At 58.8% G+C, this 26,345-nt stretch overlaps 1 protein-coding gene and 1 long non-coding RNA gene across 7 annotated transcripts in view; one reads left to right on the top strand and one right to left on the bottom strand.

The window, feature by feature from the left end:
- Positions 1–4,101, top strand: part of PTPRU (protein tyrosine phosphatase receptor type U) — an 87,004-nt gene extending 82,903 nt beyond the window's left edge. For all 6 annotated transcript variants that reach the window (XM_051856780.2, XM_051856779.2, XM_051856778.2 and 3 more), the window contains 5 exons: positions 339–479; positions 1,807–1,932; positions 2,031–2,188; positions 2,598–2,733; positions 2,942–4,101. In XM_051856780.2, the coding sequence (XP_051712740.1) occupies positions 339–479; positions 1,807–1,932; positions 2,031–2,188; positions 2,598–2,733; positions 2,942–3,004 (624 nt within the window). In that variant the 3' untranslated portion in view covers positions 3,005–4,101. The remainder of the gene's footprint in view (positions 1–338; positions 480–1,806; positions 1,933–2,030; positions 2,189–2,597; positions 2,734–2,941) is intronic.
- Positions 4,102–6,410: 2,309 nt separating this feature from the next.
- Positions 6,411–8,917, bottom strand: LOC138850327 (uncharacterized). The gene is made up of 2 exons (XR_011390042.1): positions 8,856–8,917; positions 6,411–6,934 (listed from the first exon to the last, which is right to left on the bottom strand). It is a non-coding gene; the product is annotated as an uncharacterized lncRNA (long non-coding RNA).
- Positions 8,918–26,345: the final 17,428 nt, after the last annotated feature.

Genomic DNA, 26,345 nt, shown 5'->3' with positions numbered 1-26,345 from the left:
TTTGAGCAGTTTGGTCTTGGCTGCAGAACCAGCAGATGCAGAGGTGGTGAGGCAGGGAGCAAGGCTGGCCGGCCCCCACCGCCACGCTCAAACGCCCCTTGCCACGCACAGGGGAACCTGTGGCTGTTTCGTTCCCGGGGCTAAGGGCTTGGGCACGGAGGCCTGGGGGCCCACCTGGTCAGCTCAGGCCTCGTGTGCCGGCCAGCTTCTGGAAGTGGGCCACTGCGGGCAGCCTGGTCCTGTGAGGCCCAGCTGTCCAGCTTGGGGTGCTGGGGGTGGGGCAGGGGAAGACAGCCCAGGGCAGGGCTGGGCCGCCGCCAAGTCCCGTTTCCCCGCAGAGCTACACACGGAGCGCGGCCTTTATCGTGACCCTGCACCCACTGCAGAGCACCACGCCCGACTTCTGGCGGCTGGTCTACGACTACGGGTGCACCTCCATCGTGATGCTCAACCAGCTGAACCAGTCCAACTCCGCCTGGGTGAGCCCCCAGCTCGGCCACTTCTTTGCTGTGTGACCTTGGAGAGTCTCCCTCCCTCCCAGGGCCTCCCCTTCCTCACCTGTAAGGAAGTTTCAGCTCTCTGCTGGTCACCTGCGGAAGCCGGGATTCTGCTTTGCTCTTAGCATCTTATTTACAGCCTCCAGTGACCTGGGCACAGGGTCTTCAGGCGGGAGTGTGAGGATGTGACCTCTGCGCTCTGCAAGGCCGCAGGGCTGGGGGGTGGCAGAGCCGGGCCCACGCTGGCTGCTTCTTTCAGGGCCTCTGCTTTTTGGTTGCTCCACAAAACTGCCCACCTTGGAGACTTTGCGGGAGAGGAACAGCCAAGCCTCCTGTTTTCTCTTTGGTCCTTGTTGATTTCCCTCGGTGAGCCTCTGTTTCGTCTCTGTAACATGGACCTGTGCTGCCGGGGTTATTGTGAGACCAGGTGCTGGGCCCAGCGCGTGCCAGGGGTGGGGATGAGGAGGGTGGCAGTCACCTCGGGGCCTGAGCTCGCACTGGCTTGGTGACCTCCGCTTGGGGGCAGCCCCTCGGACCTTCCTCATTTCCCTTCCGGGCTCGCAAGGCTGCAGTGTGAAGGAAGTGCAGAGGCTCTGCTAACTACGCCCCCAGCACCCCAGCCCTGCCCCAGGAGGTCAGGGAGATCTGCTGTGCCACAGCCCCCTGCTGGCTGCCTGGGCGAGCCGTGGTTACCTGCGTTCTTTCGAGTCTGTCATTTGGGGTGGATGACCCAGGACTGCAGGGTGAGGGGCTCCAGGTGCTGATGGGGAGGGGGAGTCTGGAGCAAATCCGAGCTGTAGAGGAGCCCATCCCTGCTACGGTAGAGGGGAGGGCAGAGGGGCCTCTGTCACCCAGCCGTGACATCATTCATGGTTCCCTGTTGGCCCGTTCAGTCAACCAACATCTCCCGTGGATGGGGCCCCGGGGCAGCAGAGGGTGCTGAGCTGAGTTATGCCCACCTCTGTTGGGAGGAAGTGAGAGACGAGGTGGGGGTGGGGTTCCGGGGTGAGTGTCCCTGGAAGGAGACGGCCTCATGTAGGCGTGCATGTCTGTGGATTGTGCACACGCATCCGGTGAGCACGTTAATGTGTGGATTCCCGCCTGCAGCGCGGCAGGTGGCAGCGCCCTGTCTGCAGGGTTTGTCTCGGCTGATCTGATCGGTGCAGGGTGCCCAGGGGCGGGCGGTGCTGGGGGATCCTGAAGGGGATCTGGAGTGAGGCTGTGTGCAGCCCCGGGGTGGCCGTGACCGTGGGAATGACCCCTGGCCTGGCTCCACTCAGCTCTCCTCTCTCCATGCCCGCGCCCCCAGCCCTGCCTCCAGTACTGGCCGGAGCCGGGTCGCCAGCAGTATGGCCTCATGGAGGTGGAGTTTGTGTCGGGCACAGCGGATGAGGACTTGGTGGCCCGCGTGTTCCGGGTGCAGAACGTCTCTCGGGTGAGTGGTCTGGGGAGCCCCGGGGCGAGGAGCTGGGCGGAGGCCGGGGCAGCCTTGATGGTCCTCTTGAGTGGCCCCGGCGCCGCCCACGCCCTCAGCTGCAGGAGGGGCACCTGCTGGTGCGGCACTTCCAGTTCCTGCGCTGGTCTGCGTACCGGGACACGCCCGACTCCAAGAAGGCCTTCCTGCACCTGCTGGCCGAGGTGGACAAGTGGCAGGCGGAGAGCGGGGACGGGCGCACCGTCGTGCACTGCCTGTGAGTGCTGCGGCGGCCGAGGGCAGAGGTCCGGCGGGAGGGCTGGGGGCCTGCCTGGGGGGACTGGTCTCAGCGCTCGTTTTGCGCCCTGCTCTGGGGGCTTTGGGTTGTTGCTTTGCCCAGTGGCTTTCTCTTGGATGTGCTGGCCACCTCCCTCAGAATCCACACTCTGAGTGTCCACTGAGGACGTGCTGGAGTCGGTCCTGGCCTCTGATCCTCCTCCTTAACCCACCCAGTGGGCCTGCGGTCACCGCTCGCTGTCTGCCCCCTCCCCCCTTCTGTCCCCTAGCCGCACCCCCTGGCCCCTGGACTCTGCCCCTCCCTCCTTGGTTGCCCCGCCCCGCCCCTCCGACATTGAGCCCCACCCCCTCGGCCCAAGCTCTTCCCCCAGACCTGTGATGTCTCTTAGAAACGGGGGCGGCCGCAGCGGCACCTTCTGCGCCTGCGCCACGGTCCTGGAGATGATCCGCTGCCACAACCTGGTGGACGTTTTCTTCGCTGCCAAAACGCTTCGGAACTACAAACCCAACATGGTGGAGACCATGGTGAGGCCGGTCCCCGAGCCCAGCCACTCAGCCTTCTCGGCCGGCCTGGCCCCCAGGCCTCAGCGCCCGCTCTCCCCTGCCTGGTCCCTCCCCCTGGGCCTTGAGTCTAGTCCCGCGACGTCACAACTTCGCCCCACTGCCCTTCTGCCCTTCCCCTGCCGCCTCTAGGGGGCGCTCAGCCTCTGACCCCTTGTCTTCCTCTCCTCAGGATCAGTACCACTTTTGCTACGACGTGGCCCTGGAGTACCTGGAGGGGTTGGAGTCGAGATAGCAGGGGGCCCCTGGCCTGAGGCGCCCACCTCGCACTCAGGCCCAAGCCCCCCTTCAGGACTGGCCAGGAAGACCTGTGCTCTCAGCTCAGCTCAGCTCAGCCACAGCCTCCATGGAGGAAGCTCTGGGGCCCACGACGCTGGGCCATCTTGGTGTCCCTTCCACTGCGAGTCCTCCACTGCGGCCCAGGGGCAGGCGTGGGCCGAGGACGAGCGCGGCAAGACTGCAGCCCGCCCAGCTTCGTGGGGCCTTGCAGGCTGTGCTGAGAGACTGGCACTGCCTGCCAGTGTGACAGGGCTCAGAGCAGCCTGCTCTGGGGGACGCAGGCCAGGCCGTTTGCTGACATCTAGCCCTCCCCGGAGATGAGTGGGGCCCGGCACAGAGTCCCAGGCTGTGGTGTGCACCCAGCTTGCTCCCTCTGCGTGCAGGTGGAGGGCGCCCTGGGGGTGGCATCCAGAATCCAGTCTGGGCCAGACCCTGGGAGTCTGGGGGCGGGGGGGGGGGGGCTGGGCTTGCACGGATGTGCCCATCCTCCCCCAGGGGGCAGCAGCATCCTTCTGTGCCCCCGTGCCCTCCCAGCCCCTGGGGTGTTCTGCTCACCATCCCTGCCCACTTGGCTTCCCTGACACGTGCTATGAACATCCCTGACCCGGGCTCTGCCCGTCGCTGCCTGCCCCGAGTGGGCTTCTCCCCTGCCTGCTCTTCTTGGAAGCTTCAGGCCTCACCGCCACGGTCCTGCTCAGTTGGAGCCGGTGACCTACTGCAGGGCTGCACCACAGCCTCTGGGCTCGGGGCCCCCGTGGCTCCTGGCCAGGCTGCGGGGGGAGGGCCAGCCCCAGAGTGGGGCTGCCAGCCTGGAGTTCAGAGGGAGGTTTGGGGGTGGCGGCTCAGTGCTTTTCTTGACTGACTTTGTTATTTTTTGATGGGCGGGTGTGCAGTTCTCTTTACAATGGGGCGGGCCACAACCCCATCCCGTGCCTCAGTTTCCCCATCTGTAAACTGTAGATATGACTACTGACCTACCTCGCAGGGGGCTGTGGGGAGGCAAAAGCGGACGTTTGTAAAGTGCTTTGTAAATAAACTGCTGTCTGAATGCCACCGTGTGGCCCTGTGTGTGTCTGACCGGCCTATGTGGGGACCTGCCCCCAGCCTCCCAGTGCAGCCAAGGTCAGAGGTCTGGGTTCTGGTCTGACTGTGGTTTTCTGCTCTTAACCTGGTGAGAATGTGGCCCAGGGTCCTTGCATTTGTTAGGAGTGGTTCCCAGGGACCCTGGGCATGGCTGCCTCCACCCGGGCCTCAGAAGCAGATCCTCAGGCTGGGGTTTGATCTTGAGACCCTCCTCCGTCCCCCCCCCCCCCCTGCCTAGGCCACAGTGCTGCCTCTTGGTGCACCTGAGGCCTGCGGCAGGGCTCAGCTGTTTCTGGGGCAGCCTGGGAGGCACAGGCTTTGGTGTCGCTGCACTCCAGCAGCTGTAAGGCCCTGGGGGAGTCAGCTGTCCTCTCTGGGCCTCACTTTCTCATCTGTTAAATGGGGATGATCCTGTTAGCATCAGATAAGATACTGGTGCCAGGTGTGCTGGAAGGGCTCCGTTTATAAACACATGGCAGAGGTGGGGAGAGGGATATGGTCCTGCTGGGGCCCAGCCCCCGCCCCAGCACCAGGTTTCCTCATGGGGTAAAGCACAAGGAGTGGGTTGGCTTGTGAGGACCCCCTGTCACTCCTGGCTCTGCCATGAACTTGGCTGTGACCCTTGGCAAGCCCTCAGTTTCTCTATATGAAAGAATGAAAAGCAGCGATGTGGCATAGCTGGTAGAACCACTGCCTGCAGTGCCGGCATCTCTATGGGTGCAGGGTCAAGTCCTGGCTGCTCCACTTCAATCCAGCTCCCTGCTATGGCGGGAAAGCAGCAGAAGATGGCCCAAGTGCTTGGGCCCCTGCACCCATGTGGGAGACCCAGAAGAAGATCCTGGCTCCTGACTTTGGCCTGGCCCAGCTCTGCATGTTGTGGCCAATTGGGGAGTGAACCAGTGGATGGAAGACCTCTCTCTGTCTCTCTCCCTGTAATTCTGCCTTTCAAATAAAAAAAAAATGACCGGATGCTCTTCACACTTTCATGTCTCAGTTTCTCCATTGGCCAAAGGATGTGACCCATCCTAATGACCTCACAATTCAGCATTTTGACCTGAGCTAAAAATTCAATGGACAGGGACTGGCACTGTGGCATAGCGGGTAAAGCCGCCGCTTGCCATGCCAGCATCCCATATGGGTACAGGTTCGAGTCCTGGCTGCTCCACTTCCATCTAGCTCCCTGCTAATGGCCTGGGAAAAGCAGCAGGAGATGGCCCAAGTGTTTGGGCCCCTGCCACCTATGTGGGAGACCTGGAAGAAGCTCCCCAGCCCTGGCTGTGGGGAATGAACCAATGGATGGAAGAATTCTCTCTCTCCAATTGTGCCATTCAAAAAAATAAATCTTTAAATAGATTTGGGTAGAAACGATCCTACTTGGGTTGGGCACACTGATTCCTCACTCTCATTCTTACGTTGGGCCAAGGACAGTCAAAAGTGCTTCAGAACATTCGTGGAAAATGTGCCACATGCAAAAACGGTGCATGGATTTCCAGGTTTTGTTTGCACCCAAATCAACGCATAATTCCATTTTCCACAAACGTTTGGAAGTATCAGATGTTGGCCAAGCAAAGGACTTGTTTGACCAATAGCTTGTGGCAGAGGGGAGAGCCCCTGCGTCCTGGATCTCAGGCCGAGAGAGGCGATGCAGTCTTCGCTGTGCCCCCTGGGGCTCTGTCGTGGGAGGACACACGACTGGGTGAGTCGGGCACCCAGCGAACCAGCGCACCCTGTGAGCAGTCAGTGCAACCGCCAGGCTGAGGGTGGGCCGTCTGGGCACCTGTAGCCCAATCGCCCTGTCTGCCTGACAGCAGAGAGGAAACTTCCCAGCCGACCCATGCACCGGGAGAGAATACACGGCCCCTGGTGAGTTTGGGGGTCACTTGTACATCCCCAGAGCTCACGGGTACATCTGTGTAGCTGTGCTTTTACTCTCACCCTGCAAGATGTTGAGCTCCCCGAGGCCAGGGGGTGTTTCTGTGTTTGTCTTGTGTCGGTTGTCCGGCACTGGGCTTGCCTTGGCACTGGTGTTGGGGAGTTTGGTGTGAGAGAGGGAAGGCAGGCAGGCAGGCAGGCGTGTGGGCTGGCCTGCCTGCCTGGCCAGTGGCCTCGCCTGGCCTTCCGAGGAGCTGGGAAGTGTGGGGGTGTAGGGGGAGCACTGGCTCCAGAAGCCACAGGGCGGCTCGCCCAGCCCCACCCCCATCCACCTGCCAGTTCTCCTACCCCACAGGGAACATCACAATACCTGCATGCTGCGTGGGTTGTGAGAGTGAGAGATCAAATATTTTAAAAAAGCAGCGATCAAATATTTAGAAAGAGCTGGTGACATAATTGGCCTTCACAAAAAAGGCGTCTTATAGCACGGGACAAGTGGGCCTGACTTAGAACCCTTTGACTTCCCAGTGCTGCGGCAGCGACTCACGTTCTGCAGAAACCGTATGTGTCCGAGTGTTGGCCTTTCCCCGGCCTGGCGCTGCGTGGCGGTGCCGGTCCGCGGCCACGGGCGCACTCCCTGATGCTCCGCGGTGTGCCGTGTTGCCAAGGTGTGTTGGATGCAGGTGAATCCCATGAAACATTCAGTCCTTCATCATGGACTAGACTTGGTGTTCGATGCTCCCGCCCAAGTGCAGGCTGACCTGAGTGTTCTGAGGGCGTCCAAGGCAGGAGAGGCTGAGCTGTGACACTCGGTGGGCTGGATGGCACACGCGTCTTCCCACCTGGGACGTTTTCAGCTGGTGGTGGGATTGTCAGGGCCTAACTGCATCGCAGGCTGAGCATCCCCTCTACGCACGCCTTTCTGAAGTCCCTGGGGAATAAAAACAGCGGTCATTGCCTTTGGTGCCTGTGGCTGTGTTCCATGCCTTTCACCCTTGATCTCTCCCTTGATCCACACAGCAACTCCTTAAGGTGGGGATCGCTCCCTTTCCTTTCAGGGCTGAAGAAGTGGAGGGTAGAGTGGAGTTTACTCAGCCAAGGGCACGTGGCTGTCAAGTGGTAGAGCTGGGATTTGAACTCTCTTTGTGGCTGACTCCAAGGCCCAGGTCTTTACCTGCTCTGTTCTGTGGCCCGCCTGGCTGATGTCAGACACCAAGGAACCCTCCATGGGATACCAGGGGTGGCGGCTGTGACCTGGGCATGATCACCAAGGCTGTGAGATGTGGCAGGGCTGGTGGCCTCTCAGACAAGATGGCCCGGATCACGGGAGACGATGGTCAGAAGCCTCCACCTGTCCAGGTCCCGCAAACAGGTCTACCAGCACCAAGGCCACCGCCTGCCAGCGCCGGCGGCCCAGCTGTGTCTTCCTGCTGTAATAAATCCGGCGGCAGGAGCGGCCACGGCGGCAAGCACTTCTCAGGGCTTCCCTGCTGGCCCACTGAGGACACGGTGTACACTTCAGGCCCCGGGGGCGGCACACGGGCTGGTCCAGGGAGGGCCATCGGAGCTGGGACCTGGTCCTCAGGAAGGAGCCAGCCACACGGGCACCGGTACAGGGCGGCCAGGCTCAGAACTGGAGCGAGGAGGACCAAGGAGGGGCAGAGAGAATGGGGGAGGGGGAAGGCAGTGGGCGGAGACCAGACTGGGCGGGGTCTCGGGGGTCGCAGGGAGGAGCCTGGCTCCCGTGCACAGAGCCGCACGAGGTCTCGGGGGTCTGAGCGGGAGGGCGATGCCCTGTGGTCCGTTTTCTCCAAAGGCTCGCCCTGGCTGCTGCCGTTTGTGTGACACTCACAGCTCGCCGACCCCGGGCAGGCTGCTGAAGCTCCAAGCCTCGTCCTCCTGATCTGTGGAATGGGGTGATGACCGGACCCACCCCCCAGGCTTACTGGAGGCTGACGTGTGAGGACCCACACGCAGCACGTGGCGCACGCGGCACACGTGGCACCAGCGCCCCAGGGGCTGCTCTGCGCATCGCGTGGGCGGAGCTCATCCTCCAGGGCAGGACACGCCCAGCCTGAGCCTGCAGACTCCGCCCCCGCGGCCACCCCGCCTCCGCCTCGGGCCGCCCACACTCACTGAGGCCCTCACCGGTCAGCCAAGGAGGTCAGCAGAGCCCAGCGACAGGATGGCCGGCTCCTCTCCACTGAGGCCTCGCAAGTGACCTCGGCAACCACCCCAGCCCGTCACTCTCAGGCCCGCCCCGTGTGTCCCTCACTGCTCCTCACGGGGGTGGGGCCATGGCTGTGTATTCGTTGATTGTTGGTTCACCACCTCTCCCATCATACTGTGAGCAGGGAGCTGGCCAGGGTCACACGATCTTGTCCCCCTGGGTCCCTGTGCTGAGCGTGGTGTGTGGCGCGTGCCAGACACTCAGCGCGTGTTTGTTGAATGAATGGAATTTGCAGAGCTGGGCTCCAGCTGGGGTCTGTCTGGCTCCCAAGCCCACACTCCCGGGCAGGCCACTTTGTTTTCTGGGTGCCAGTGCTGGCTGGGCCATGCTGCGCTGTGCAGCCTTGAGCCAACATCTGCCCTCTCTGGGCCTTAGTCTCTGTCCTGGGAGGAGGTGGGACTAGGAACCCATGGCCGGCAGGGCAGCGGCAAGGTCAACATCTCACAACAATGGGGCAGGTGTTGGGCAGGGGTGTGCAGGCCGCTGGTCTCAGCACCTGCTTGCTAAGCCCTGTGGATCTTGGGCGTGGCTGATGGTTGGCCTGCACACCTTGGCGTCCTTGCATTATTGCAAATGCAGACGTGGTCCTCATCTTCCCAGAAATCCCGAGAGGTAGACTTACCAAAATCACTTGATCTATGAGGAAACACCGAGCAGAGGTGCATTGCTTCAGGTTGCACAGCTAGAAAAGAATCAAGACAGGATTAAGAGCTCGTGTCACTCAGTTACAAACCCATTGCTCTTATCCTCATCAGAGAAATCCCGGCAGCGCGAAGCCTGACCTGCATTAACAGCCAGACATGGCCCGGGTCCACGCATCCACCTGCCCTGTCCACACTCACTGAAGCCAGGCACAGCCACAGCCAGCCAGGCACAGGCTTAGCGGAGGCCCCGTGCTTGGCCCCGAGCAGGCCTGCGGAACACGCTGCTGAATGGCTGATTGCAAATCCTGACTCTGCAGATGGCGGGGGTGGCCTGCGTCAGCAGGAGCCACGGAGCTCAGAAAGGCTTTTCAAGAAAAGTGAAATGTATCGCAGCCCACTTCCCACTCCCGCCCAGGGTGGGACGAGGGAACCTGTCCAGGAATTTCAGTTTCTGTTTATCTGGAAGCAGAACAATGTGGCTTTCTTGAGCTGTGTTTCTTATGTGACTGTGTTCTTTGAAGAAAGCCCTGTCTGTTCACGCCCCACGGCGCCAGCCCTTGCGTGCCCCTCCCCCACCCCCAAAGACAGCAACTCTTACCCCTGACCTCTTCCTGCATAAACCCCCTGCTCCCTCCCCGTCTGACTTCCTCGATAGGCCAAGTTGTTAGTTATCTCCCTGAGCTCCCCCCCAGTCCCTCCTACTTTGCCCTGCTTTGTGGTGCTGGAGCTGGACCCTTAACAGTGCCTTTGTCAGTGGGAGCACTGCTGGGCTTGGTCAGTAGAGGGCACTAGAGAGTCACTGTAGGGTGACAGCCGCAGGGAGGTCTTTCCCCTTTTGGGTTGTGGTCCTTCTGTCTTTGTCGTTCCTCACCACGGCAGCCAAGGCTCCAGGCCCGTGGGTCCCACATCACAGTCCTTGCAGTCACCATGTAATGGTCAAATGCAGGAGTCGCTTGGGCTCCCAAGACCCTTGCTTCACTTGGCACTGTTTGCATCAAAGTCCCACACAAGGGAAAGCACCAGTATGGGGCCGCCATTACATATGGGGCTGTGCCTTACAAAGCTGGCCCCAGAGGCAGCCGCAGACCCCACGTTCCCCACCTGGAAGTCACTGCTAAAGACCTGCCCTACTCACATACGCGGGTCATGCCCGCACGCGGGAGGCACGGCTACTGACCAGGGGAGCCCACAGTCCCTGGCGAGAGGCTGCCTGGTCTTGCGGCTGCCACTCCCCCGTAGAAGGGGTCTGAGCGGCGGGTGCCTTCTCCAGAATCCTCCATTATTTACTTCCTCTTGGCCTTGATACCATCACTCCTTTTTGGCCGTTGTGGTATCTGGGTCTCTGAGAGCCCTTTCTATCCCTTTGAGTAATTAAATACCCTTTGCTAGATAACACTTCTTTATGTTGAATTTTTCATTTTCAAATGATGAGTGGAGCGCCCTCTCCCGGCAGGAATCCTAGTTGATACAGGACCGGAGCAGGAGGGGTCCCAGGCGACAGGCCTTCAGGAACGGGGTTGTGCTGGGTTTCGTTGTGCCCTTGAGTTGGGGCACAGTGCTGAGAAGTGGGATGCTTGTGATCCGTGGCGTGGTGGCACCGGAGCTGTGCTGTTGGTAGTGGATTTTGATGCGATGCCAAGTGAAGCCAGCCTCCTGGGAGCCCCATGTGTCCTGCACGTGGCCGATCAGTAACGTTGACTGCAAGGACTATGGTATGGGGTCGATTCTTGAATACGCTTGCTGGAGAGAAAATGACAAGCTCAGGTCATTTAATTCTCAACTCCTGTCATGGCTCGAGACCCACAGAGCTTCTGTGTCACCCATGAAAGAATCTCGTTTCATGTAGCTGCGGGACTGATGCCACTGAAAATCAAACGGAATTTGGCTGAGTGGGTGAAGAATTAAAACAACAGTTCAACTTACAGCAGCACGACGTTCCTCAGGCAAACGTTTAGGCGTAAATTAAGAAAGAACAAGATCCTGAAACTTGGAGTAGACACACCTGGTTGGACTCAGATGGATGGAAAATCTTGAATCCCTGAATCACCCTGAGCCTCCCCAGCTCGTGGAAATAGCTTCTCTTTTGTGTCTCAGGAGGTGAAACTGTGGTAAGCTTACGGGGTGGATGCCTTGAGTGGGGCTGACAGTTCCCCTCCAGTTATGCCATGGCAACTTTGTTGCCACTAGGTTCATAACCAGGGCATGCTCCAAGGGGTCAGGTACACTCTCTGACCCCAAAGAGGATAATGTACACAACAGAAGCAGGCAAGAGCTTGCCAATGGCAGGATTTGGCAAAATCCTGGGGAATATATATGGAAGTTAATTCTAAGACGATACACAATTGCTCTGATTGCATGGATGTGGATTAGGTATGCAGTGTGTTAACTGTGTAGCTGAAGTTGGCCCTCACAGCTGACTTCGTTGGTTTACTGAAACTTGGACTTGCAGGTGGCTTATGTTTGAGATGACAGAGCAGGATGTTGGAGTGGATTTATCCTGTGTGACCTGCATGGTCTCACCAAAACTGTGTGCCCAGACAGTTCCCAAAATATACTTTCTTAACTAAGCCGGTGAGAAGTATACTACTTGGGGTAGCAGGGGCCCAAATACTTGGGCCATCTTCTGCTGCTTTTCCCAGGCTGTCAGCAGGGAGCTGGATCAGAAGTAGAGCAGCAGGCACAGGAACCAGCACTCGTATGGGATGCCAGGTCTCAGTGGGCGGCTATGCCCACTACAGCACAATGCCAGCCTTACAGAGGTTCTTTTTTAGGGAAATAGAATCATTTTCTGGATAGGGACTGGCTGTGCCTGCCTGGAATGCTCTTGTCCACACCACCATCCACGTACTCAGAGACTATCCCACCCAGCATCTTGGTCTCCCAGACAGAAATGCCTCTGCCCAAGCAACTCATTTCACAGCAAAGGGAACACAACAGTAGGCTCATTCCTGGGGGAATTAACCGGTCTTATCACATAACTCCTCACCTGGAAGAGGATGGCCTAATTAAAGGCTGGGACGGCTTACAGAAGGCTCAGAAGTGGCGCCAGTTGGGAGACACCCTGAGAAGATGCACTAGGTACTTTGAGTTGACACCACTGGGTAGTGCTGCCTCCTTCATCGTGAGAACACGCGGGTGGATCAAGGGAGGGGAGGGTGGCCCTGTGTCAGTCAAGGTTACACCAGGAAACAGAGAACATGTTGGGTTGACCACTGCTAAGTTGGAAAGAGCATACAAGGAGTAGAACTTGGGAGGGAGGAGCCTCTGTGGCTGGGATCAGAGCACTGGAGAGTGTGCATTGCATGGTATAGAAGTTCACTGGGCTGCTGGGCGGGAGAAGGCCTTAGCGGTGGGCCAAGGTTATGGGCAGCGCACTGTCTGCTGAGGTGCTGGTGCCATCAGGAGGCTGCCTGTCGGGGTGCTGTTGAACTTGCTGGGAAGCCAGAGTGTTGGGGCTGGGGGATAAGGAAGCCGTCACTGGTAAGACGAGTGGAAGTGAGCTGGGGCTTGGGCGTGGTGGTGTCACACCGTGGTTTCTAATGAATGGGAGGGTGGGACTGCCAGCCAGCCCTTTGGGGTCCTTGTGTCACTGACCAAACAGGAAACAAAACGGCGACTCTCCTGGATGGAATGATCGATGCCAATCACCAAGGGGAAGTTAGGTTACTTCTGTACAGTGCGGGCAGGGAGAGCTGTGTCTGGAGCTCAGCGCGTTTTCTGCCTCTGACTTCCAAGGTCAGTGGGAAAATTTATAATTGAGGATCTGTACCACTCAGAAAAGGAGCCCTGGCTCACTCTTCCCAGTGAAGAAATTCCAACTGAGGGCAGGCAGTTAGACTAGTGGGTAGGACGCCTGCATCCGGTGCTGGAGGACCTGGGTTCCATTCTTGGCTCTGGCTCCTGACTCCAGCTTCCTGCTGATGCAGAGCCTGGGAGGCAGCCGTGATGGCGCAGGCGACTGGGTTCCTGCCACCGTGTGGGAGTCTTGGATTGATGCCTGGCTCCTGGCTCTGGCCCTGGCCCAGCCCTGGCAGTCGCAGGCATTTGGAGGAGTGAGCTGGTGAATGGGAGCTCTCTCCCTCATGGGCCTTCTCACTTTCTGCCTCTCAAAAGGAAAAAAAAAGCCTAACTAGCTGAGGTTCTGGTGGAGGGCAGGCGAAACGTGCGACAGTCAAGGAAGAGGGAAATCGTTGTTATAGATTCTGGCCTCACGACCGATTCTAGAAGTGAGGGCTATGGCAATTTTGCTCATTTTCTCTTTGTTCTGTGTAAGCATTCATACTTTTTAAAAAAATTATTTACTTACTTGAAAGTCAGAGCTACACAGAGAGAGAAGGAGAGGCAGAGAGAGAGAAAGGTCTTCCATCCACTGGTTCACTCCCCAGTTGGCCGTAATGGCTGGAGCTGCGCTGATCCGAAGCCAGGAGCCAGGAACTTCTTCCAGGTCTCCCATGTGGGCACAGGGGCCCAAGGACTTGAGCCATCTTCTACTGCTTTCCCAGGCCACAGCAGAGAGCTGGATCAGAAGAGGAGCAGCCGGGACTTGAACCAGCACCGGCACTGCAGGTGGTGGCTTTACCTGCCACTCCACAGCGCCAGCCCCTGCATTCATATCTATACGTTAATCATTTCCTGCTCTCTCCTTCTCATTATTATCTATGTACCAGCTATTGCAAGCTACCGTTACAGCTCAGCCTTTAGAAGATTCTGTGTGATGGACTGCAGTGAGGGGCTGCAGAGAGCAGTGATGTCGGCAGGCTGTCTCCACACTTAGAGGCAATTGTGAGAACGTCCTTATTTGGGCAAAGGATCCTGTGTCTCGTTAGGCAGAAGCAGAGCTGCTCGGCTCTGAGTGCAAGGTCAAGGGTGCCTGGAGGTGTCTATGAATGCAGTTTGGCCAAAGGCAAGGACCGTGTGCACTGGCCCCAGCTTGCTCCTGGGCTCCGGGCCCACCCTTCTCTGCCCTGCTTCGCCATCCTGCGGCGGGACCCTGGAAACATTTCTTCTCTGCTGGCTGCTGCAGTGGGGGAGCTCTGCCGATGGGGGTCCCAGGGGGATACCACGCGGTGACAGCAGCTGATGGGGGTTCTTCTCGGGCTTTGGGCCTTCTGTTCCCGCTCACTGCTGTGAGAGCTGTCCGTGGCCCTCCCTGCAGCAGCCACCAGGGATCAGTGCCACTGCACCCTTGGGCCAGGCTCTGTTCCCCCACAGCCACCCCCTCGGCAGGGCTGGCCGCATGCGTTCCCCCCACACTTGGGGTTCCTGGTGAGTCCCCTTGGCAGATGAACAGTTCCTCGCAGTGGATTGTCGGTGTCTGGCTACCTGTGTGCTCTGTGTCTCCCCAGGGGACCCCCCCCTGCCCTCTGGCTCCCTGAGCTGCCTCCATCTCAGTCCTTGGCTGACTTGGGCTCCTCTCTTCTTGGCCCCTGCCCTCCGCCCACCCCCACCTCTCAGACCCACCTTGAGAACACACAGTGATGGCGCAACATCCTCCCAGCATGCACTGGGAAAATGCTTTTGGTAGCATGCATTCTGGGACTTACAATTCTGGTGGTGGTGGGGGGAGCCCGGATTCTAGCCCCAGCTCGGCCTCTCACCTGTGTGTTTCACAGGTGGGAAAACTGAGAGACGCTGTGCTGGGTGACTGGCCCATCCAAGCTGCTTTCATGAGCTGCAAAGGTTTTTTCCCCTCCTCAATTTCCATTATTATTTGCATTAAATATTTCTTTATTTACTTGCAAGGCAGAGTGACTAAGAGAGGGAGATGCAGAGAAGAGAGAGATTTTCCATCTTCTGGGTCACTCCTCAAATGCCCACAGCAGCGTGTGTGTGTGTGTGTGTGTGTGTATGGTGGGCAGTGCAGCAGGACCAGGCCAGAGCCAGGAGTCCAGAACTTGACCTGGGTCTTCCATGTAGGTGGCAGGAACCCAGATACTTGGGCCAACATCTGCTGCCTCCCAGGCGTATTAGCAGGAAGCTGGATCGGAAGCACTGCGTCAGCCAGAACTTCACCAGGCACTTGGATATCAAGTGGCGGCTTAACTGCCACAGTGCCCCCTCCCCCACCCCAATTTCCATTATTTATTTATTTATTTATTTTTAAAGGCTTATTTATTTATTTGAAAGTCAGAGTTACACAGAGAGAGAAGGAGAGGCAGAGAGAGAGAGAGAGAGAGAGAGCGCTCTTCCATCCAATGGTTCACTCCTCAGATGGCCGCAATGGCCAGAGCTGTGCCCATCCGAAGCCAGGAGCCAGGAGCCTCCTCTGGGTCTCATACACAGGTGCAGGGACCCAAGGACATGGGACATCTTCCACTGCTTTCCCAGGCCATAGTAGAGAGCTGGATTGGAACTGGAGCAGCCGGGACTCGAACCGGCACCCATATGGGATGCCGGCACTGCAGGCAGCAGCTTTACCTGCTGCGCCACAGTGCTGGCCCCGGTTTCCATTATTTTATGTGACCCGCATGGGAACTCCTCTCTTCGTGCCTGGGTTGGATAGACTTATCTTTATTATTCCAATTACATTACGAGGGTTTTGATTACTGGTGGTTTTGCCTTCCCAGGGACGTTTGAGTATCACAGAGGGGATGCCCCTGGGATGCTGGGAGACATCCCACAGCAAGGGAGGCCTGGCCCCGTCAGAGTGACAAGTTCTGAGTTCACAGGTGGGGGGGGAGGCAGGGGGGCTGAGAGGGGAGGCGACTTGCCCAGGGTCCCATGGAAAGTGAGCCGCAGAGCCCGGATGAGAGCTCAGCCCCCCAGCTCCCGGGGTGTCTTTTCAGCCCTCTCCCCCTCTGCTCCCCGGCCCAAGGACAGCAAAGGCGGTGGGAAGCCTGGCCCTGCAGAAGCACCCCAGGGTGCTGTGTGCGCTGGCTGCCGTCTCCCCTGCCTCCCCAGGCCCCAGCCGTTTTCCAAGGTGGCCGCCTTGCGTGCTCAGCTCCTGTTGGGAGCTGCTGGGAAGCCGCGGTGGGGCGCTGGCAGCGTTCCCGAGGCTGAGTGCTGACGCGGCTCCTGCGCCACCTGTCCCTCCTGCCTCCTCCTGCCGGCCACTTCAAGGACTTTCAAACCCTGCTCCCTTACCCCCACCATCAACTCGTCCCCTCCCAGCAAGTACCTGACTTCCCGCGTGTGGCCGGCTCGGGGTGAAGGCCCGCCTGTGTGCTTCCTTCCGGCGCCACAGCCTCCGCCCTGGCAGGAGGCTGCCCCCCCTCCCCTGTCTCTCCCCACCCCACTGGTCAGCTCCCCGGGTTCCCTGCGGCGTCTCCTCCACACTTCCTGTCTTGCAACGAAATCTTCTGCGCCCCTGAGCCGCTTTCACTGTCCCCTTTGATGTGCATGCACACTGTTCCAGCCGCCTGGATTAGCCTCTGCCCGGGCCCATGCCGGCCGCTGGACTCCCGCTTGTGCCTCATGCCCAGCTCTGCGGCAGCTTTTCTACGGGGCCTTGGTGGGTGCAGCGATACCCCCCCCCACCGGGGGGACCACTCGTCTCTCTGAGAGCTGCAGTTCAGACAGTTCCCACCCTAACACCTGCTTCGCACCCAGGGAACTTGCTTGTCTGTGCAGCAGGGGCCAGCTAAAAGGGGCAGGTGGAGTCAGCGCCTCTGGGGGCAGTGGACAAATGGTGATGCATCCCCCAAGGGACTGGAGCCGGTTCCTCCACCAATCCCCTGGCCACATCCACTGTGCAGTACGCTCGGCCCGGCCCAGGACGCCCCATGCCAGGAAAAGCCCAGGACAGAGGAGTGGCCTCTGGGCCCCGGGACTCCAACGCCGGGTGAGCAGACCAGAGTGGACAGGAATGAGAGGACATAGCCGTCACGTGGCGTGGCTTGCGCGGCCATCAGCTGGTGCTGCGGTGCAGGCAGGGCTTTTTGTCCCTGCCACACTGGGCTTGCTGCGATGAAGCCCAGGACACACAAGGCCTCTGCTGGGAGCAGCCCCGGCACACGGCATGTCTGCGAATCCACGTGTTCAGCCAAACGCACAGACCTGGTCCCCAGCGGGAGGATCTGAGATCGCTGTTGTGGGGGAAGTGGCTGCTGCCAGCCAAGGGTCTTGGCGGCCCGTCCTGAGGTGAGACCCAGGGAGCCATGGCTCTGGGCACGCCCAGTACCTGTGTCCTGTGAGGGAGCCTCTGACAGATGAGGAAACAGGCTTGCTGGGCAAATGGGCGGTTGCCCAAGGCCACGCATGCACACAGACACAGGCTTGTACACACAGACACAGAGACACCCACCAGTGCACATATACAGACACACACACACACACACACATACACAGAGCCAGCCGCATACCTGCAGCTCTGAGTTAGTCCAGACCACTCTGCCCCCACCCTCCCCAGTTGCTGTGAAGGGCAGGTGGTGCGACTCGGGCTGAAACAAAAGGCTGCAAAAGAAACCACCAACATCCTGTTCTGGCTGCTTTGCCGCAGATGCTGGCCTGAGAGTTAGAGACCCTGGAGTCTGATACCTGCTGTGTCCCTTACCTCCCGCGTCACTTCACCTCCCCATCCAACATGCATAACAATGCCACACTTTCCCTGGCGCTGTGAGCTTCGTGGAAGACCCGGAAGCAGCTCCTTGGCACGCGGTGTGAGAGTGAACCTGGCACAACATTCTCATCACCCACACATTTGTGGTGTCTCAGTGCTGAGGACGGGGGAGCTCCATGTCCCCGCTGCTGGAGGGAGAGCAGGAGAAACCAGTGTGTCATCCCAGCCAAGGCATGGCAGGGGGTGGGGTGGTGCTGCGGGCCTGGAGGCCTTGGGCTTCCTCCCCCTAGTGTGGCGGTGTCTTTGAAGTCAGAGCCCCTTCACTGTCCCAGCAGGTGACGCGGAATCTCGGTCTCAGGCTGCTTGTCCTCAAGGCCCTGCAGCGTGGGGTTGTAACTGCAGCACTGGGGAAGGGGAAGAGAGAGGAGAGGTTTGCAAAGGGGTGGGGGAGGAAAAAGAGCAGGGTGGAGGCAAGAGGAGGTAGAGGAAGAAGAGAAGATGGAGCGCTTGGGGGAGGAGGAGTACTCTTTCCATTCTGTGGTACAAGATGCAAGCAGAAATTGTGGGTTCCAAGATCAAAGGCCGCCTGCTCTGCTTAGTGCAGGGGGGACCTTGGGCTGATCACTCGACAGCCCTATCCCTCCGTTTCCACACTGTAAAATGGGAATAACAGTAGAGCCTATTACTTAGGGACAATTTTGGCCTGGCCCTGAGCAAGTTCTTGACACACCGTAGTGAGTGGTGTGACGGACGCTGGGAAAAGAGCTGTGAAGTCTGTAAATTACTGTGTTATTTAGGGGGAGGCCACAAAATCCACCCCACTGCCTTTGGGTGCAGGCAGGTAAGAGCATTGTTCACGCAGGGGGCCGATGGATTTGTCCAGGTTGAGAAGCTGGAGGGCCCAGCTCACGCATGCAGGAGCACACAGGTGACACATTTTTGTGTTGGTGATGTCAGGCCTTATTCTTACCTGGCTACCAGCAATAAGACTAGCAAGGGCATGGTTCCTGTGCTAATAGCAGCTAAGGTGATTTGCTAAATGCAAATCGCTTGTCAGTACATCAGTCAGGAAGCAATGTAAGTGGAGACCCCTGAGCAGGCGATTGCCACGTCCCCCTTAGGGAGATGGAGAGAGGGGGTTCACGGTTTCGTGGCACTGCCTGTGGGGCAGGCACCTGGTGCACTCACTGTGGTCAGCATTTGACACCAAATGAGGCTCAGGAGGGGAAACTGCACCCCCAAATCCCACAGTGGGGGTGTGGTGGAGGCTGGCCTCTAGCAGAGTTCTGTGGGAGGCTGGGGTCCCGCGCTCTCATCAGAGCTGGCCCATACCATGTCTGTGGCGGGGTCTTGCTGGACCTCGAAGGCCCAGCGTGACAGAGAAAGAGAGAGAGAGGAAGAGAGAGAGAGAGAGAGAATCTTCCATCTGCTGGTTCATCCTCTCCAGGGCTGGGACAGGCTGACGCCAGGAGCCTAGAGCTCTATCCGGGTCTCTCGTGTGGGTAGCAGGGTCCCAAGTACCTGAACCATCACCGCTGCCTCTCAGGATGCGCATTAGCCAGAGCTGAATCGGAAGCGAAGGCAGGACCTGAACTCAGGCACTCCTATATGGGATGTGGGCACCCCAAGTGGAGGCTTAGCTGTGGTGCCACAATGCCTGTCTTATTTTTCTTTGAGGACCCTTAGGACATAGAAGTAAAGTCTCCAAACTCAAGAAAATATTTTTTCCTGGGATCTATGAGTGCTGCATATGGTAATAATTCTTGTCTTGATGCCCCAAATCCCTTCCCCACCTCCAGACGTACCCCCTCTGATTAGAGAAGTGGAATATTCACTCCTCAGACCTCACAGGCGCTCAGCTTCTGGGGAGCTCTCTGAGCTGCCCTCCCTCTCCAGCCTCCAAGGAGTGGAGGCAGAATAGAAGGTTCAAGGTCAGGACTCACCTGCTGGAATGGCAGAATCCAGTTTCAGCACCACGGACAGTAAACAGCCCCTCCCACTATTGGATGGGGCTGAGGTTGGAGTTCCACCTGTTTAGGAGGGAGAAACTGGGAATCCTGCACAGAGCCTTAGGGCATGGGGGCTCCCACGTCACCATCCAGACAGTGCTTCCTCTAGATGCCAAGACACAAGCTCAAGAGGTCTTTGAAGTCTCCCATCTAATATTTCAAATGCATGTATACTTTGCCCTTCGTAATAGATCCATGATTGTCCTAAAATACAAAATATTGGGCATTTTCCATGATCTTAGAGTGAAATTGACACAGAGGATGCTCTGTACCTATGGTATATCTTCACGCTGGGCACACCGCCCAATTTCCCCGGGATGTGTGTGTGTGTGTGTGCATCTGTGTGTGTGTGTGGGAGGTGTGAGGTACACTGCCACAGGTGAAATCCAACATCCTTAACTGGGAATTCATCCACCACTTGCGCCTTCCCTCTGCGGCCTTCCTCCCTGCCCACTCTCACTCTTCACACAAGGACTACTTCCCCACTAGCTTTTCACCCACACACGGGCTCTCGTGGGGCCCCAGACCCTCCTCTAGTGCTCTGTGGGCTGCCTCCTGTCCCTGTGGGAGGGGGTGGCTTCGCTTCTCTGTATCTGTCTGTGGATACAGACAGGGGTCCTCACCCTCTGAGCACCCTGAGGGGTGGCCTGCACTGCCTCTGCTGGTTTTAAGGAATAACCTGGCCTGACTCCCCTGGATTTATTTCACCCCTGAGTCTTGTCCCAGTGCACAGCCCCCCGTCACTGCCTACAATGTGCAGACTGGGGAGAGAGGCCCCAGAGCCTGACCACACAGGGCAGCAACAGCAGTAGAGGAAAGGGTTGTGCCTTGGGGGACTTTCCCGCTACAGTGCAGTCAGGGCCCCGGGAGCCCTCGACAGCAGCAGGGGTCTGTGTGGCTGCTGCCTCCGCCGTGCAGCCTGCAAGTGATATCTTTTCCCATGAGATTTCTTCCCCCAGCTCTACCCTGGGGCCGAGGCTCCAGGAGGCTCTCAGGGTGGACAGGTGGACCTGCGGGTGTCCACACATGGCCCTGGGCCTGGAAGCTGAGAGCAGGAAGGCGCTGCTCCCACACTGATTGTTCACCAGCTCCCCCCCACCCCGACATTTTCTTTGTGCCTGGCCCGTTTTGGGCGCTGGAGCCACAGGGCTGGGCTGTGCGTTGCACCTGCCCTTGCGGACCACACAGTCAACAGCTGGGGGTGGATCCCAGATCTAGGCCCCAGGGTGGATATGACTCAGCCCAGGCCCCACAGCCAGACAGTGGGCAGTGCTAGGACAGAGCCCAGGGCTCATGACACTCAGGCTGCCTGTCCCTGGCCTCCAGGTGCCTGGTCGCTGTTAGGGGCTGAAGATGTTTCCTGGGCAAAGAGCCTGCCTTGCAGAGAGAACTGTGGATGGATTTTTAATCAAGGGAAAGGGGCTTGAGCAGCCCCTGCCCTCCTGTGGGGTCCCCAGCACCTTGCTGCCCTCACCCTTGTTGGCAACACCATCGGGATTGGCTTCCTTCTTGTATCCCTGCCCCTACCGCCCCTTCCCCGAAACTCAGAGCTTGCCAGTGCTTTGAAGGTTTAGCTTGGGACAAGTCTTAATTAATCTCTCTGTTGCCAGCCTCCAGGTGCTGGCTGGTTTGGAGAAAGAACTCAATAAATATTTGTGGAATTAATGAAAGTAAGTTCGTGTTGAAGACATGACTTCTGTGAAGTGGTTTGCGTTTTAACAAACAGCAAAGCCTCAAGCCCCAGGAATGCAGCTCCAGAGGTGGTGTCAGGCGCCCCTGAGCGGGGCAGAAGCTTCCTCTGTCTCTCAGGGCCCGGGGGAGGAAGCGGCGGTCTTGGCAGGTGGAATTTTCTATTCATGGCTCTTCAGTGCAAGAAGCAATCCCGCTGTCTCCTGGATGCACACTGTGTCACGGGAACAAATGTGTTCCCTTTGGCTGTCTTGTGGGAGGAAGCCTCTCTCGTCTTGTCAGCTTTCCTGCCCACATTCCGGTGGACAGGATGTTCCTGACATCCCTGGGAACTGTGGGGCCATGCTCTCTGACCCCGCAGTCACGCGCCCTGCTCTGCCTGGCAGGGGGCACCCCCAGGTCAGCTAGGAGTTAGAAGAAGCCTTGTGCTGCAGTTCAGACTCTTCAATGTCAAGTGCCCTGGCCCAGTAGATTGTCCCCAGCCCACCTGGAGGCTGTCCTGGCCACCTGTGCCCTCCCCTTATGCTGGCTGAGACCCTGCTCGCCCCTGCGCTGGGCACAGACGGCCTCTCTGCCCTCAGGCTCCTCCCCTTGCAGCCTCTCCTGTCTGCCCACAGCCATGGTCAGCAGCACTCGGCTGGTGGGAGGCCCTTCCAGCTGGGAGCAGTGCCCAGGCCCCCGGGGCTCTGGCTCACGGTCCAGGCACCAATGTTAGCTATGTGTGCAGCAGCCACGCGGAGGCACGGACGTAGGCCCGGTGCACAGCAGCCATACACATGTCCTCTGAGCGTCCTCACGGGACACAGCCGCTCGTGTTGACCGACTCTTCCCACCTCTGCTCCAATGCCTGTGCTGTTCAAATGGGGAAACTGAGGCCCAGAATGGGCAAAGAGCTGCTCAGGCTCACACGGAGTGTTGGCGCTGGAAACCCTGCCGACGCTGCTCTCCCACCCCTGTGCTGGTGAGAGTTTGCAAACTGGCATTGTGATCATCATTCGTATTTCAGCAGGCTTCACCCAGAGCCATGTGGGAGAGGAGCAGCCCCAGTGTGGGGGCTGGGTGGCTGCTCCCCGAGAGAGGTGGGCAACTCTTACTGAGGCCAGGTGCTCCCCACCCTGCCCCCACGCTCCTCCTCTTTGTGCCAGCTCCTTAGGCAGTTTCCACCCAGTCCCAGGCACCAGATGTGACCAGGGTCCCTCTGACCCCTCTGCCAGTCTGGGCAGAGTCCCAGCTTCTACTACTGCAGGTACCACTGACTGAGAGTCCAAGGGAAGGCACCTCCTCATGAGGCAGGGGGCACAATACCCATTTTATAGATGAAGCAACTGAGGCCCAGAGAGGTTAGGCACCAGCTGGCAAGTGGCAGGCAGAGATCTGGAGCTCGTGTTCATGGGGTCCCAAGTAGCAGCTCTAACCACCCCGCTATCCGTGGTCTCTAGGTCTCCTGGGCACGGCCCACTGCTGGCCACTCCTGACAGGGTCACTTCTGCCCAGACCCCAGTGGAAGTGGCGACTCCTCATGGGATGCTGTGATGCTCCCTCCCCTGGGAGGAAACACGGACACAGCACCGGTCCCGGGCCACACACGGGAGCTCTCCGGGCCCTCACACAAGTGCCGTGGAGGAGGGAGTCTCAGCCTTGTTTCCTGTGGGTGTGGCTGAGGCTCAGAGAGGTTTAGGAGTTCGGCCACAGCCACACACAGGCCCTCATCTCTCTGCCCCTGCCCCATCTTGCAGGAGCTGACTTCCTTATACTCCGGCCAGGGCTGGGCGTGGGCCAACGTAAGGCTGAGCTTAAGGAGAACTTACAGAGTCCTGCGCCTGCCTTTCAGTCATGCCCTGATCCAGCACCTGCGATGCCTCACACAGCCTGGCTCCGCCACGTCCCTGACTCCTCCCAGGCCCCTTCCTCCTGCCTCACAGTGCCCAGCCCCTGGGACGCACGCCCACCAGCTGCTCCCTCTTCCTGTACCACGCTTCTCCCCCAGCCCACTCTCCACGCTGCAGACAGGGATCTTAAGAAACACAAGCCTGGGGCATCACAATCCAGCCTAAACTGCCCCGTGGCCCCCTGCTGCCCTCGCACAAGCCCACCTGATTGGTCCTGCCTCACTGCAGCCACTCCGGGGCTCCAGTTCTGGGAAGCCCCGCGCCCCTTCCTGCCACAGGCACTTCTTGCTGCTGGAAAGCGCTCCCCTTGCTCTCGACCTGGCGGCTCCTCTGGCCTTTCTGATCTCAGTTCTAACCGTTGTCTGGGAGGCCTTCCCTGCCCCCACCCCCACTCCCAGGTCGAGCCGTCTCTCCTCCCTCCTGTGGTTCCCTTCTCTGCATCCTGGGTTTACGGTCCATCCACTTGCTTGTCTGTGTACATCTCCCTCATCGCCCAGGACTGTGCAGCCCCTGAGGACGGGGAGCGTATGGCAGTGTCCACGATGCCTAGCACGAAGCAGGTGTTAACTAAACATGTGGACCGGGAGAGGGAGCGGACAAACACAGCCCAGTGTCCACAGTCTCCTGAATTACAGAAATTCTGGGGTGGGGCTCAGGGGGGCCCGACAGGCATCTTTGTCCCCAGGTGCCCGTATCCTTGATGGTGAGTGGAGAGGTCCCCAGGGGGGCTGTTACCATGGCCACCCACTCTCAGGAGCCCCGCCCCTGTCAGGACTGTGTAATTCCCTCCACTGCCACTCATCCCCTCTCTGGGAGGTGCTAACATCCCGACACCAGTGGCACCTGGAGACCCGACTGTGGTGGTGGTGTCCTTTAACAACAGTTTTTCTTTTAAACATTTGTTTTTATTTATTTGAAAAGCAGAGTTAGAGAGAGAGAGAGGGAGAAAGAGAGAGAGAGATCTTCTATCCATTGATTCACTCCACAGATGGCCGCAATAGCTGGGGCTGGACCAGACAGAAGGCAGGAGCCAGGCATCAGGGGTCTCCCACATGGGCACAGGGGCACAAGCCCTTTAGCCATCTTCTGCTGTGTTTCCCAGCAGGGAGCTGGATCAGAAGTGGAGCATCTGGGACAGGAACCGGTGCCCATATGGCCACAACATTGGCCCCTAAGAACAATGTGTAATTTAACATAGACTTAGACTTACTGAAAAGCTGCAGATAGCCCAGAGTTCCCATTAACCCTACACTACTTTCCATTTGCTACTATTATATGTATATATTAAAAAAAAAAACACCAATCTTTAAAAATGAGGCTGCTCTAGGAAAAGTCATGTGTCTGCTGTGTCGGGAAAACTCGGACGACCTGGCCACACTGGCTCAGGCTGTGCGAGTCTTGGTGGGGAGTGGGCTCCCCATGCCCTCCCGCCTGCCCCATGTGCACAGCGCCTGCGTTGCCCTTGCCTCTGCCCCTTTCACTCCCATACTTTCCCTGCCCGGACCCCGCCAGCACTCGGGATGGGGATCCTCTGTTAAGAGCAGTAGCAGTGGAAGATTCTCGAATCACAGCCATAGTCTTAGACACCTAGAGTCTTAGGATCCTAGACTTACTCGGCTGGTTCGTTCGAGACCTACTCTCAGAGTGCCCACTTGGTGCCGGGCTCGGTGACCCTACAACTGGCAGGGTGGGAAGGGATGGCCTGAATGCCGGCGGCGTGCAGGCTGCGAGCCGGAGAGGAGGCTGCTGTGGCTGGCCACGCCCCCTGGGCTCAGCGAACGCCCCACCCCGCACTTTCCACCCGCCCCCCAGTGCCAGCAAATAGGGTCCCCTTCCTGGTGTTCAGACATACAGGAACCTGGGGCGTGGGGCCACTGTGTACCACAGATGTCCCAGGGGCTGCCAGCGGGAGGGAGTCCCCGCCACTCTGCTTTTCTGCTCCTTGCTGGAAGAAGTGTGTGCGTGTGTGTGTGTGTGTGTGTTCCCAGCCGGGAAGTCTTAACTCTCTAACAACAAAATTCACGAGAAGCCTGGATGCTCTGTCTGCTTGGTTTCAGTCCTACAGCTCTCCCCAGCACAGCGGCGGGGATGGCGCAGGGGAGAGAACGGACGCAGGAATAAAACTGTGGCAGCACGAAGGGCCACGCCGCTGTGGGCTGAATCAGCCCCACATGCCAGACCCTGGCCCCTCTGCCCAGCGATGCCCCGAGGAGCCCCGTGTGCTCGCCGCTTCCCACTCCAGAGACGAGCTGAGTGCAGCTCGGAGGGTGGAATGACTCACTCGAGGCCTCACAGCAGCCCCGCGTCAGTCTAGAATCTTCTCTCCGTGCCGCTCTCTGGCCCTCGTGCAACTCTGTGAAATGACACTCGTGATCTTCCTGGGTACTTAGCATACAGGGGCACGGAGTGGGTACCCCAGAAACAGCAGCTGCCACCGTCAGGACTGTGGCTGCTCGCAGAGGGGAGGTTGGCCCGGATCTCTATTCTGGCCCTGCCACAGGCGTGCGTGCCGTGAGCCTGAGGCTGTGTACACTTGGGAAGGGGTGGGATGGGGGGAGGCTGCTGCATATTAACCACCCTCTCAGCCAGAAGGGAGGAGAGGATCCCAGAGGAAGGGCATCCAGGGAGCGAGGACGAGTCTTGGGTGCCCCCGAGGGACTGTGGCTGACTTGTCGGTTCCCTCTGAAACACCACGTCCTGCCCTGCTCATCCGGTCCTGACTTTTCCAGACTCAGGCAGGCATGGCCCCTGGACTGGGATGATTGCAAGCAGGCCTCGCCTCCCAGTACCTCTGAGAACAGACCTTGTGCCACCTCCAGGAGGGACGCTTGTGTCTGGGCCCCACTGCGCCCCCCCCCCCCCGCCAGCTTCCGCTGCCTGCCACCAGGGGGCCAGACTGGGCCTGAGGCTGGGAGGTGCACCTGTGCTCTCGGGATCTGGAGCAGCTATGCTGGGAGGCGGGGCCCCAGCTGGGAAGGAAGCTGCTGGGCGGGCCTTGTGGGCAGCACGCTAAGCTGCTGCTTGGGATGTCGCCAATCCCATGGTGGAGAGCCAGTTTGAGTCCTGCCTTCTCCACTCCTGATCCAGCTTCCTGCTAAGGCATCCCGGGAGATGGCAGATGATGGTCCCTGTCACCCACCTGGGAGACCCCAATGGGGTTCCAGGATCCTGTCTTTGGTCTTGCCCAACCCCAGCTGTTGTGGCCATTTGGGGAATGAACCAGTAGATCAAAAATCTCACTCTCTCTGCCTGTCTCTGTGTTGCTCTGCCTTTCAAGTGGACTAAAAATAAACATGAAAAAAGAAACATATGGAGATAGAGGGCCCTGGCTTCTGCCTTGAACTGTCCCAGATCTATCCCAGCTCTGTGTCCCCAGGTGACCTC

Source organism: Oryctolagus cuniculus, chromosome 7 (assembly GCF_964237555.1).
Source record: "Oryctolagus cuniculus chromosome 7, mOryCun1.1, whole genome shotgun sequence".
Taxonomy (NCBI): domain Eukaryota; kingdom Metazoa; phylum Chordata; class Mammalia; order Lagomorpha; family Leporidae; genus Oryctolagus; species Oryctolagus cuniculus.
Note: the sequence above shows the minus strand (reverse complement) of the source record. Positions and strands in the feature narration are given on the sequence as shown.